Below are 13,199 nucleotides of genomic sequence, written 5' to 3' on the forward strand. Positions count from 1 at the left end.
TACCTCCAGAAATAATGCATTTACAACCCAAGGTGATTGTTGTGAGCTTTAGTTTATCTACGAGCTTCTGATCATTTGTATATCATTGAAGTAACGAAGGCAAAAATGTGAGCTGAATGGGGCACCTGATGGCAAAAAACTCAACCAGGCAAACAGTGAACATGACCTTCACAATCCACTACGCACTAGAGAAGATGACGTTCAGCTGCAATCTCGCCCACCGAAGGGAGTGAAGATGGGGGCCTCTGTATGAAATAAGCGTGCTAGAGAAAGTGGCAACTTGGAGCTCCCCATGTAACCTTTACATTCCATGCACGACTACAAAATTTGGCTGCATTGTTCACGGCAATGTTCGCTGTTCACGGCAATGTTCGCTGTTCACAGAATGTGCTATTTCACCAAGCCCAAGGAGTGGTTCAGCACCTCTTTATGGCAGAGACAAGCTGGGTACAAATTATTTAAGCTTGGCTAAAATACAGCAAGTTTCACCAATGGAAGTAGTTTTTCATAATTGGAGCAGTGATCACATTAATGTGCATCACTACCAAGTTATAGTACACATGGGAAAGATAATTAACCAATGTGTGCCCACACACACACAATTAAGATGACCAAACATATTACATCCTTAAAGCTATGAACTTTTCCCACAGTATTCTTTATAATATACTACATTGCTTGACAGTGAAATGAATGAGTGAAATGAAAAGGCTGCACATCTACTTACCTCCTGGGAGACACGTAGGTGCCGGGTGGCATAGTGGAGTGCCTCTTTGTGGTCACCCAGAGAGCAATGTGCATTGGATAGACTCCAATATGCACGCCCTTTACCAACTATGTCACTGAGTTCTTCAGCAATTTGAAGGTGCTTTAAATGATATTCTATGGCACGCTCAAAGTCACGTAGCAGTGTGTATGTGTTTCCCAAACTGTAACAGGCTTGGGCCTCAACTGCCCTATCTCCAAGTTCTTTGGCCAAATGGTAAGTCTTCCTAGAAAAAGAAAGAGGCAGTTGCAGAGTTACTCAGTAACAGCTATGCAAGTATAGAAAAACAATTAACACAACTTAAAATATGGGCTATGAGAGATGTTTGTGGTGAATTAGATTAATTTCAACCACTACAATTTTTTTTCATTAAAACACTGAACCTAACAATAAGGAAATTAGGATTCCTGCATTTTACCTCTACCAGAATGCCAGTGCCAAAGAAGTCAAAGCCACAACCTTCACACCAAGCAGCAGAAAAAGTTGTAGGCACACGACCACCATTGTGAATTCATGCAAGTCTGAAACATTAACCATACCTAAAAGCAACTATAAAAAAGTTAAATCTGTGGATTGTGTCTGACATCAAAGCACACCTCCTTCAAAAACGCTTATCATTCAAACATTCTCGAATTCAATATGAAGTCCTCAGGAATCAATATCTGCTGCCACCTTTCCCTTGTGTTCATAATTAAAGCTACAGTTGAAGTCGCTAAGGTGAGTTTAATGGTCGAGACGACAATAAGAAGGATATTATAGAGTCCTTGCCTTGTCTGCATTGTACGCAGGAGTCTTCACTACAGCTATAATATTTGCATTATCCATGAAACAATTAGCTCCAGTCCTTGAAACCGTGCAGTTGATTGCCCACATAGAATGACACTCGCAACACTCTGCCAATTACAGTAATCAAGATCATGATGCACAAGGCCCTGTTGTACTCGAAAGTTACCATACTCGTATCACAGCACCAAAATGACGTGGACACAGAAAAGACAGGCATAAATGGCATGCTGAACCTCCCTAAACCACTGTGGTACCAGCATTGCAACACCCTGACGTGGTATACAATGGAAGCAAACACCACAGCTCTGTTCACTGTTCACAGGTCACCTGCTGAATAGTTTTGCTAAATAGTACTCGAAGCTGTCTTTGTCTCTCAAAGCATGTTCAGCACTTGTGAAATTAGGCAGACAGAACTTTTGACAAATATATTAAAGCACATGTTAATATAAGAAAAGTTTGATGAAGTACACTTGCATTGAGGAACTATTCATAGCACAAACACTCAAACAAAAATTTGCAGTACCAGTAGGCATCATGAAAATCATCACTGCACTTCATTACTCAAAATCGACTTTAGGAAGTCCCCAAAACCCATTTTCTGTCACAGCTGAAACATCACTAAGAGCCGTAAACGAAGAGTTTATTTCACGTCATGCTTTCTTACATACGATAATTTTTCTTACATACGGTCAATGTATTAATGTTAAAAGAGCTGCGGAAAAGTGGTGAGACATTAACTTTCTTTGTCATGTCATTTGCCTTCCACCTGTGTTTTATGCCGCCATGACTATGTCCCATTGACAACAAAATCATGAATAATTCTGGACGACTTGATGAAAGTTGCTCTTGCATATCTTTTAGATAGCTTTCCTTATAGATAGTGCGAGTGATGGCAGCTTCAAAATGGAGTTCATATCATTAAGGGGGAACATGGCAATGGGAATGATAAATTTGATAAAAAAAACATTCAATTTTTCAATTTATTATTTTTTACAATCCTGAGACCATGTTCATCATGGTGAAATATTAGACCAAAATAAGAAGTAGAAATAGAGAAAAAAAGCACTTTAGTGGTGGGTTGTCATCTAAAGCTATGAGAAAATTGGACTTTAGAAAATGCAAACCTATAGCTTTCCCTTGGCACAGTGCCACCATATTGGCATCATCATTAAGAGGACTGATCGGAGCTCAAGATAACCACAAAGCTGCATTTCTCAAATGAAAAATAAAGCGAGTACTTTTCTGAGCTCTGTTTTCTTAGTTTCTAGCTCCCATTTCTTTAAGTTCCATTTTCTCAGCTTTCATTTTTCGAGCAGTTGCTGTCAGTCATCCCTGTGCCATTTTACAACAAATTAAGACACAGCCATTCCATTTTCTGCACTTAGATCCTGAGACATCGGTGAGTGCGTAAAGGTGTCCATATTTGTGTGCACATCATACAAATTATTATATCTGGCTTTTTGTAAAAGCTGTTAGTAAAACAATATGCCCAGGACATTTCTAAAATTTTTTGTGCACTCATTTTAATATTAAAACATAAACCAGTAGTACTTTGGAACAGAATGGGCCATTGTGAATATCCTTATGCAAAAGTCAAGATGAACTTAGGTCTAATTAATTAACTAATCTTAGAATAGAGTCTACCGTAACTCAAAAGCTCCATTCGATTGCTCAAAAGCGATTTCAGTAATGATATCAGTACAACAAACGACATCTACACTCTTAATTTTATCACTTTATCTCTATAACTAACAATAATAATGTTCATTGCCACATTCCCCCCCCCCCCCCCCCTTATTGTTGCTTAACGTCTTTAAAGGGTTCGTGACATGCTTGCCAAAAATTTTCAATTACGTGTGTACTGAGCATCCTGGTCGTCCATTCAATACTATACTTTAACGCATTTGATCTTCTAGGCTCACTAAATAACTAAAAAAGGGAAAGTTCGGTTTCCCAGCTCACGATCCCCTTAACTGTGCAGCTGACATCACTTAAGACAGCCAATGAAAAGTCTCTGTCGTCAACAAAACATGGCGACGCAGCGATGTTTTTGAGCTTTAGTTGACTGTGGTTCGTAACATCATGCCGTTCTACTGTGGCGCCGTCATCACCATGACAATATCATAATGTCACGGACACAAAGAGTTAGGATGGCTGACCTTTCCCAACTACAGTGTCATTTACTATGGCGGAGTCGGCTCTTGGGCTTTAAGCCGTACACCGACGCACCCACGCGAGTGTGTGATCGGCGAAGACAATCACGCACTCACACTGGAGCGACAGCGAAGAAGCCTGCGCCCTGGCAGCACTCCTATCGAGACCGCATGGCAGAACCTCCACTTGCGGAAGCCCCAACCATGAGCCTTCACGTGTGCCCATACCATCGAGGCCATCACGGTCCAAACTGCTCTACACTGTGGCACGATGGACAGCTTGTGAAAGTGGACATTGTTTGCACTTCGATAAATTGTGCGGCACTGTTTCACGACGCACACGGTTGGCATAGCAAGAACTAAGACACCCAGAACATGCAGTATAACACAACCTGATTCAACAAGCAAAAATAAAGTCTGGTACACTACGCTCGCTGCACCGATCGACCTAAGGCAACCGGCGGGAAGGCAAGAATACATACTTTCAAAACACGGATGTACTTGAAAGTGGAGCCAAGCAGATCGCTTGCTGCAATCGCACAGCATACAACATAAGGTGCAAATGTTGCTGAGTTTTTTTTTCTTTTCTAGGTGCCTATATATCTAATACTTCAGAGCAAAATAAAGCTAATGATCTGTTTGTAACTTCTCTTACTTTGACGTCTCACTAACGTCACATGTTAGTGTCTATAGCGGCCAATGGTGCCGTACGGTAGCTAGCAAGCTCTAAAAAAACTGCGATTTCAATGGAGCATCATTAATTACAGACTGAATATTGTGCAGAAATATTTCGGAATTGGTATGTCTAATACTTTTTGAAGCAGAGAAAATTGCAAACCGTGAAGTTTCATTTATCGTTTCACGACCCCTTTAAAAGATGCAACCTAGCATCCAAATACACCTGCAGCACAGAAAAACTGCAGTATATTACTGGTACTGTATGTCTATTCTGCCAAAGGTACTGTATGTCTATTCTGCCAAAATAAGTTGCCACTGTGCTGCTACTGCTCAGCGACCCCCAGGTGGCCACTGCAATTGCACTGTTAACAATTTTTGTACTCTATTGCCTCCCTCCAAGCAGCCTTACATTTCATCAATGAAACCAAACCTTCTGGATGAATAAAAAAAAAAGACAAAAAAACTGCATTCCTCCCACATTCCTGGAAATGCATGTGTACATTAGGCAAAAACAAGGTGTGCTTCATTAAAAGCATTGATGCATGTCTGTCGACCATAGGTTGCAAAACTTGTAGAGCTCACTCAGGACTCACTCATAAAATATATATTTGACCTTTGGACTCACTCTGACTCACACTCACTAAAAGTTTCCTGAGCTGAACTCACTCAGACTCACCCTCACGAAAATTTTCTTCAATCGGACTCACTCAGACTCAGACTCTCGAAAATATTACTCACTCGAACTCACTCAGACTCGCAGCTTGATCAGAGTCTGAGTGAGTCCGAGTGAGTCAGCTCATGTGCTAGTTCGCCGACCTATGTTGCCAACCCCACTTAATTTCACTGAAAAAATGTGTTCTGCCGTCCAAATCCTCATTATTCAACACCAATGTTAGTGCAATAAAAAAAAAGTTTGCTTTCAGTAAAAAAATTCCGAAGTCTCCACTGAGTCTGAACCACTTATTACAAATAGCAAAAAACGAGAATTTTGATAAGACCCCCCCCCAAAAAAAAGCTATTGCGTGCCTGCCAAGTTCAAGGATTCTGAATCCGGGAGATTTCTGCGAGGAGGAGGGGGGTCGCATTGTTTTATTGCCCCCCTTCCCGTTTTTTTTTTTTGCATCAGAAGAAAAAAAAGCGTGAAAAAAAAAAACGAGTGGGGGGAGGGGGTCGTAAACATTGGCGTTGCAGTCTCATAATGACTTGCAGTGGCTGAACACCTGAGGTTAGGGTTTGCCAACTACAGTAGAAAGTGCAAGTCTCAAAGGAGGGTTAAAATATTCATATCTCCCGAAATTACAGTACAAAAACAACTAGCAAAATCTCTTTCAATCAAAAGAACTCGCATGTCTTCCTGTAACACGCGTGAACGAATGGGACGGCAAAGCTGGCTGCCAGGAAAGCGCAGGTCAAAGCTTCGCTTGAGGCCAAATGAAAACTGAATGCCAAAGTGTAGCCAAAATATGCAGGTTGACAGGAACAATGCACATTACTAGAATCTTTTGATAGCAATGCCAAAACAATTCTAACTTTTTTTCAAGTGCTTACTGCCTTATATCTACCACTGCGTTAGCCAATTGCCCTTGGCTAACAGTCGCTATAGACGATTGCGCCGCGGCAACCACGGTTTCACGTGTGGTGGTTACGGAAAACAGTAGTTCTGTTTTCAATCCAAGTCGTTTTTTGCAATCTAATATTGCATCAGTTGTCTGCAGTATCTGAGGAAAGTAACGCCGCGTTGACTGATCAAGCAATAAAAATGCGTGCACTTTCGAGTTCTGTCAGTTACGTTGTCGCCATACAAGACTGTCTCATGTATGGCGGCCGTGGTTTCCTGTACCAGCAGAAAAGTGTACAGCTCACTCACACTCACTCAAGAAATACATTTCGAGCTTTGTGCTGACTCGGACTACAATTCGCCAAAATTTTTCCCCAACTGGACTCTCTCTGGCTCAGACTCACAAAAATTTTTCTCAACCGGACTCACTCGGACTCAAACTCGCCAAAATATTATTCACTCTGACACTACGCTCGGTCCGAGTCAGTGTGAGTCTACTCATGAGTGACTCTTCCGACCGATGTTTTACAGTGGTTGTGGCAAATGATAACCACAGTTCTGACAGTGCGTGCGCTGGCCACGTGTGTCCCGCTTCAAGCATGCTGATCTCGGCCTTAATTCCATGGTTTTGCTACTAAAGTTCATACAGCCCGCCGCGATGAGGAAAAGTTTTCGAAACATGCGAATTTCGACCCGATGGACATAGTAAATATTGGCAGGGAAATTTCACAAACTCGTACCTGCCCCTTTCCTATCATGGAGATATTGAGATTCTACTGTATGTTTAGATTAACGCCTCCTAGATTCATTTACAATAAAATGCGATGGGTCTGCAGAAAGCCTGGATCGGATTGGGCTGCATTTTTGTCAATGAAGCCAGATCATGGACAGAAATTTCAATTTCCGGGAGATTTCCCTAACAAGCGTACAAACCTAAAACTGGTCGAAATGCGGGAGACTTGGCAGGTATGCTATTTTAGCTCAGGGCCTGCAAATTTTTCATGACATACTATGAACAGAATTTGCTGACAAAATGCTGTAACGTAGTTTTGGTGCTGTTTTAAAAGAAAAAAATCTCATACACAACCCATTGTTGAATAATGCTCATATTTTATATATTATTTGCTCTGATTCTCCAATAGCCAGAATAATAAAAATTTTCTGGAGCATTGCATGCATTAGGTTAAGCGTAAACCTGCTGGCCAAAGCCACAGATCTTTTTAGAGTGTGTAGGAGGATGAACATCAGAAAGTTTCTAGTGCAAGTAGTATGCGAAATTGGGCCAGTTGGTTGATTTTTTGTAGTAAAAACAATGCAAGACAATTACAGCACAAAAAGAACAACACAAGACAGGCACTAACACAGGAGAGTGCCTGTCCGATGTCATTCTCCTTCTCCTGTCACTGCCTGTTAGAGCTGTGTTTACCATGAAGAAGTTATGTTTCTTTTTTTTTAACATTAGGAGAGAATTAGTTTTATGTTTTATACTATATTAGAGTTTGCAGCTTATAAAAAATATGCCTATAAAAACTCAGTTTTGAGAATGAGTGCAAAAACGTGCATAATTGCATTTCATCATGCCAAAAGGTGTGTCTTATACAAACTTCGTTAATACGTACGCTTTAAACATACCAGTAATTGAAACTTTGTTACGATGAATCCTCACCCGGACCAATGCATAATGCATAGAGCCTTATGCAGTTGCTAACAGCTCAAGCTGCAGTAGCTTGTGTTATGTCAACTGGTTAATGCCTATTCTGCATGCCATGACAAGCTTTTGTGGCATAAAAGTCGCCGACACCACAATTCGCTGAAGAGGTCTTTTCAAGAACTGCTGTCAGTCACGCCTATGCAGATACGCATCTAAAAAGAATGAAGGTGAGGAGCTAGCCACTGAATGCACCAGTATGACCACTGACAACCCTGTCAGAATAAGCATCTTCAGCAATCTGCTTGGCTGTGCATGTTGCATAGCCTATTCAAAGCGAATTGCATGCTTTTAGAAGGTGACAGCCTAAGCGCACTGTCTCGCCGATCACTACCACCTTGCTATGCAAGACCAGACACAACTGCACGTCACTATGTAGAAATTACAGCTGCTTACTGTTGCCGAGTTAAGCATCACAGGCACAAAGTAACCTCTCAGCACTTACACTATCAAGCCAAAAAATGCTAATGTACACTATCTTAACACTGTTGCAAACATGCAAAAAACGAAATGCACTTTTATCAATTGCTGCCTAAGGGTGCAGGACTGCTAAAGCATTACAGATAAACGGAGTGCGTGTTACTTGCAAAAACTTGTCATTGTGTCAACCCAGCGAACAGCCAAACAGTGAAGGTGTGAGCTCAGAAGGCAAAGTGCCACAGAAGCCTGGAACAATTGACTCCACATGGCAGGACCCCATTTCAATGAAATAGGTTCAGTTTTCACTTAAAGGAAAATCGCAGAACAGACGTGCATGTATTACCGAAAGCAGATATGCATGCCTATGCATTCTGTCGATATGTCAGCAATCAATCATTGCATGATCTAGACCCTGATCATATTTTGAAACTCTCCTAATCATTGCACCATGCACTACCAGATGGACATGCAAGCGAGGTGGAATGTTTTCTGAGATTTTGCAAAAAGAAAGGGCTTTGTAATGGGTACTTCCAGCAATATTTGCTGCAGTATTGTATGTACTTCATTGTTCATGACACACGTCAGGAAAACCAAACTGGTACTTGCATGGTACCACTCAGTGCGTAGAGCTAGTTATCCAGCATTTCCAGCAGTACTGAATTGCAGCTGTATACCATTCATATGGAGTGAACAGCTAGCAATATAAACAAAAAATTATAAAAAGAAAACCCTTCTTAATACTTCTTCAGCACCGCAAGTAGTTCTGAGCATGAAATCATTTTATGTTTAAACTCACAAAAAAAAAATTAAGAGAACTGCTTGTAATCTGAAAGTTATGAGCCCTACATTTGCAATGAATAAAATATTTGACTTTGGTCTTACGTGTAGTGCTCTGCTGCAATACTGAACTCTCCCAGGAAAATGTGGGCGTTGCCGAGGTTGCTGTTTGCCCTCCTTTGAGCTGCTTTGTCCCCAAACTCCTTGGCCAATTTCAGTCTCTGTAATGCCAGCATAACATAGGCACACATTAGAACTGTAAGGATTTAAAAACTGTAAATTGGCTGTCCTATTGGTAGTGGAAAGCTTTGCTACCGAACTGAAGGGCGAAAGTTCGGTCCTGGCCACAGCAGTCACATTTCGATGGAGGCAAAATGCAACACGTTCAAGTAGTCAGATTGATGCATGGTGTTAGGATTGGCGCCCGAATCAAGAAGAAAGGTTGTCCTATTTTTCTGTGAAAAGAATGCCGGAGAGCACGGGCCTGCTGACGACCATCCAAACATGGGTATTGTCCTCCCGAGGTGAAGCGCCGTGCAGCGCGACGCAAAAAGGGGTTCGAAAAAAACTACTGCAATAGGTCCCAACCATGCTACCACCCTTGACGAGAGAGGCATCACTGCAGATGGCCACCAGCCCCTTATAATTGCGCGGGGGGAGTGGCGGTTCCCTTTCTATGTTCCCGGCAATGCAAGCGTGTGACTCAGCACCCAGTGGCATTCTCACCCCAAGGAAGAAACAACCTCACGCCAGAGGGGAAGTGTGGTTGCTACGGCCCGGTCTAGGACGTTGCCCAGGGCGGGTGTGGGCGGCGGCATCAAAAGTGATGTGTGTATGGTGGTTGGACAATGGAATGAAGCCTTTCCCCCATCTAAGGAAGAGGAGAAAAGAGACTCTTTAAAATCAGCCCCCGTGAGCTGAGTGGGCAAGAAATCTTCGTCCAGCCTTCGACGAGATCGTCACGATGTAGAACGACATCTTCGTCTAGATGTTCATCATGTGGCAAGAAATTCTCACTTGTAAATAATGTAGAATAAACCTCTGTACAGTTTTCCTTATCAGCCTCTTCATGCTCGGCGTCTTCGTCCCGAGTCCCCGGTGCCGGTAACATAAAGTCCCAACACCCCAACAACGAATAACAATGGCGAGATCCTGTCAAACCCCCGATTCAACAACTGGATGGCAGCGGTGGGATCTTGATCAACCCCAGGAACAAACAACTGGTGGCGGCGGTTGGATCCCTGTCAAACCCCCGAGTTACAACAATGGTAAAGAACCCCAAATGGTCGAAATTTCTGGAGCACTCCACTACAGCATTCCTCATAATCTTTGGCATGTATAATTGCAAAAAGTATTATTTTATTGAAACTGCAAATTTTTTTGTAGTACCACTAACAAGAAATGCATACCTATGATGGATAGTAAAATACACTGCTCTATTAGTTATCAGTGTTCCCCAAAGCCTCTCGAACTCATATTTGTGGATGTAGGCAGCACCAGATTGTTATTTTTTCATTACCCTTGCCATATATGGCATTTTAATAATCATCAACGAATTTCATCATATTAAAAATAAGTTACCATGAAAACAGACTTTAAGGCTGTTGTACTCTCAGTAGCATAATACTATATGTAAAGAGACTTAAATGCTTAAATATACCAAAATCACACATTTTGTGGTTTGAAGACTTGCAGCATATGAGCCCACAACGTAACTGTACTTTCCTAGCATAGGGACACTTTCTATTACCATGGACACAACTTTGCCACGCATATCACGCATCAATAATGATGCGGTATTATTACGATTTTGCTTATGCTGTAAATCCCATTTTACTAGTTTTAAGAAACAGTGAACCTACAATGACCCATAGCAGGAACATGAATGCACGTCCAACATGAGCCTTACACAGATTACATATTGTGGCAACTAATGGTCAACAACAGTTACTTAGAACGAGGAAAGAGTATGAATAATAAAACTGCATTTTGCAAACACTAAGCAGACCGCAGCACAGATGTTGGTATAGCCTGTAGTGGAGGTCTAGACAAGCAGGAAACTATGACCTTCGGTCAGACTGGCAACACTCCGCAGCTTGATCCCAATCCAACACAGACAAATCAGAGAACACCAGTAAAATATGGTCAACGTCCAATTTTTTTATTTACTAGGAACATGAAAATGACCGAAAATATGAATTCATACTTCCTTACTGCACACAAACAGTGAAATCACCACAGCTACATTCAAAATAGCTCCAAAGACATCCCGGTACACTTATCAGGCATTTGAAAGCTTTCATGGGCTCTCATCAATACATTCAATACTTGCAGAGAACCCTGCTTAATACGTTTGCTGCAGAAAGCTTTATTGAGGTCTTGTTTTAAGTGCGGAGTGACCCACCGGTGGGCCACTCGGCATATCTTCCAGGTGTGCCGTGGCAACCATATGCACGGTCGTAACATCACGGCCGCATAGGAGAAGACCGTGACCCACCAGTAATCCACGCCGCAGTGAACATGCTGAATACGAGCTAACCGCCAATAAAAAATTGGCCCAATGTGATTAGCACCTCCAATACGAGTACACTGAATGCCACGGCTGAAGCAGTAAAGCGAAAAACTGGTCTGGATTTCCACGATGGGTGTTTGTGTGTAGGCGATACGCAACTGCACGAAAATATTCGCTTATTCACTAAAACGAAGCATTTGCTGCCGTGGGGAGCCAATCTTTCTTAATAGTGTATGAACCGTAGCTTTTTAAGCTCACACACTCACTGCTCAGGTGCCTGTGGTACTGAATGCATGCATTCACGATTAGTGTTCATCGAACTCCGTTCCTGAATATACACAGCTGCAGCAATGGCGAACTGCTATCATTGCTGAAGGCAATATGTCTGTGTAGCACATCTAGTGTAATCGCAAAGAGAAGCAACAGTGTGCGGCACTGTGGCCCGTAAAACGCTTACACCTTCACTAAGCCACATGCACTGGGCAGTCAGCTGAAGACACTTATTGCTCTTGCCATTTACATTCCATTGGCACATTTGCTGCCATCCCACCTCTGTGCATTTCCAGTGCTTATCCATTAATATACATTGCCACACTGCGCGACAACAGTGGCCCCTTAGATTCTTGGTATGCTTCACCCCACAACACCTTGGCATTCAGGCAAAGCTGACAAACTTCACTATGGCCACAATTAGTCCGACTCACGAAATTGTTGGTTTGAACATGCAAGATGAACGACACAGCAGAGGCAGGGGCCTAAATGGTATGAACAGATAGTCCTAAATATTGAATGCCGAAGAATTTCAGAGTCCTGAATTTCAGACGTCTTTATACATTGACTCTTTGTGGCATCTGGCAGTACCACATAAGCGTCCAAATTTTCAGGCATATCCAAAATACAGGCATCCGAAAAATTGAAGGACAATAAGCAGAATTCCGAACAGCAGTTAGATTTTTCTACAATTTGTGTCAAGCTAACTTGACACAAAAAAAAATCTATTTATGTGACATAACCACATGACTAAGAAGCTCGTTATATCAAGTGACTATAGATTAATTTCTGATCATCTTGGATCCTTTAACATGCATTTAAATCCAAGTGCCTGATCATTTTTACATTTCACCCACATCAAGATGCAACCGCTGTGGCCTGGAATAAAACGCACATGCATAGCAGGCCACTAAGCTACCACAGCAAGCTGTATAACAAGTTTCAAGAATTTCCTTTGATGCGAATATAGCTCAAAACAAGCACCTGCTCGTGGTAGGCAATGGCCTTCCTGAAATCACCAAGCAGGTAGTACGTATTTCCCAAGTTGCCGTATGCTCGTCCTTGAGCTGATCGGTCACCAAGAGCCACCATTAACTTGAGGTTCTCCCTAGAATGATGGAATAGAAATGCTTAAAGCGAGCGAGTAAAAACTTTATTGACAATGTCCCACAATATTGTGCAGGGTTGGAAACATTAAAAAGGCATTTTTTGTTCTTTTTTCCCCACTTTATTTAAATTTGCTCCCAGTAAAACTACAAATGCTTTTACACAAAACATTTGCATGAGAATTAAAACACATAGGACTATTAGAAATCAATTGGAAATCCTTATGAACACAGTCAGAAAACCAAACTAAAGCACAACTGAAGTTTCTCCCGGGCATGATCTACATAGCAGGCAGCCACTAAGTTCTGTGCTCACTCATAGCAGTGGATGGCCCTCTGCAGGCAGTCCTGAACATCAGATGGCAGCTCCCCAGGTTCCTGCCTACTGGCACGAGCTATGTGCTTTCCTTTAGCATGGTACACATTGCCCAAGTTGTAAAGGGCACGTGCTTCTCCTATCTGCAG

The 13,199-nt window shown here is 42.1% G+C and overlaps 1 protein-coding gene across 1 annotated transcript in view; it reads right to left on the reverse strand.

Moving 5' to 3' along the window:
* The window catches only part of LOC119161569 (uncharacterized), a 90,120-nt gene that overhangs the window by 51,735 nt on the left and 25,186 nt on the right, over nt 1–13,199 (reverse strand). The window contains exons 4-7 of the mRNA XM_037414109.2: nt 13,051–13,193; nt 12,613–12,736; nt 8,952–9,067; nt 728–992 (exon numbers count right to left, since the gene is read on the reverse strand). Of these exons, the coding sequence (XP_037270006.1) occupies nt 728–992; nt 8,952–9,067; nt 12,613–12,736; nt 13,051–13,193 (648 nt within the window). The remainder of the gene's footprint in view (nt 1–727; nt 993–8,951; nt 9,068–12,612; nt 12,737–13,050; nt 13,194–13,199) is intronic.

This window comes from Rhipicephalus microplus, chromosome X (genome assembly GCF_043290135.1).
Source record: "Rhipicephalus microplus isolate Deutch F79 chromosome X, USDA_Rmic, whole genome shotgun sequence".
Taxonomy (NCBI): Eukaryota; Metazoa; Arthropoda; class Arachnida; order Ixodida; family Ixodidae; genus Rhipicephalus; species Rhipicephalus microplus.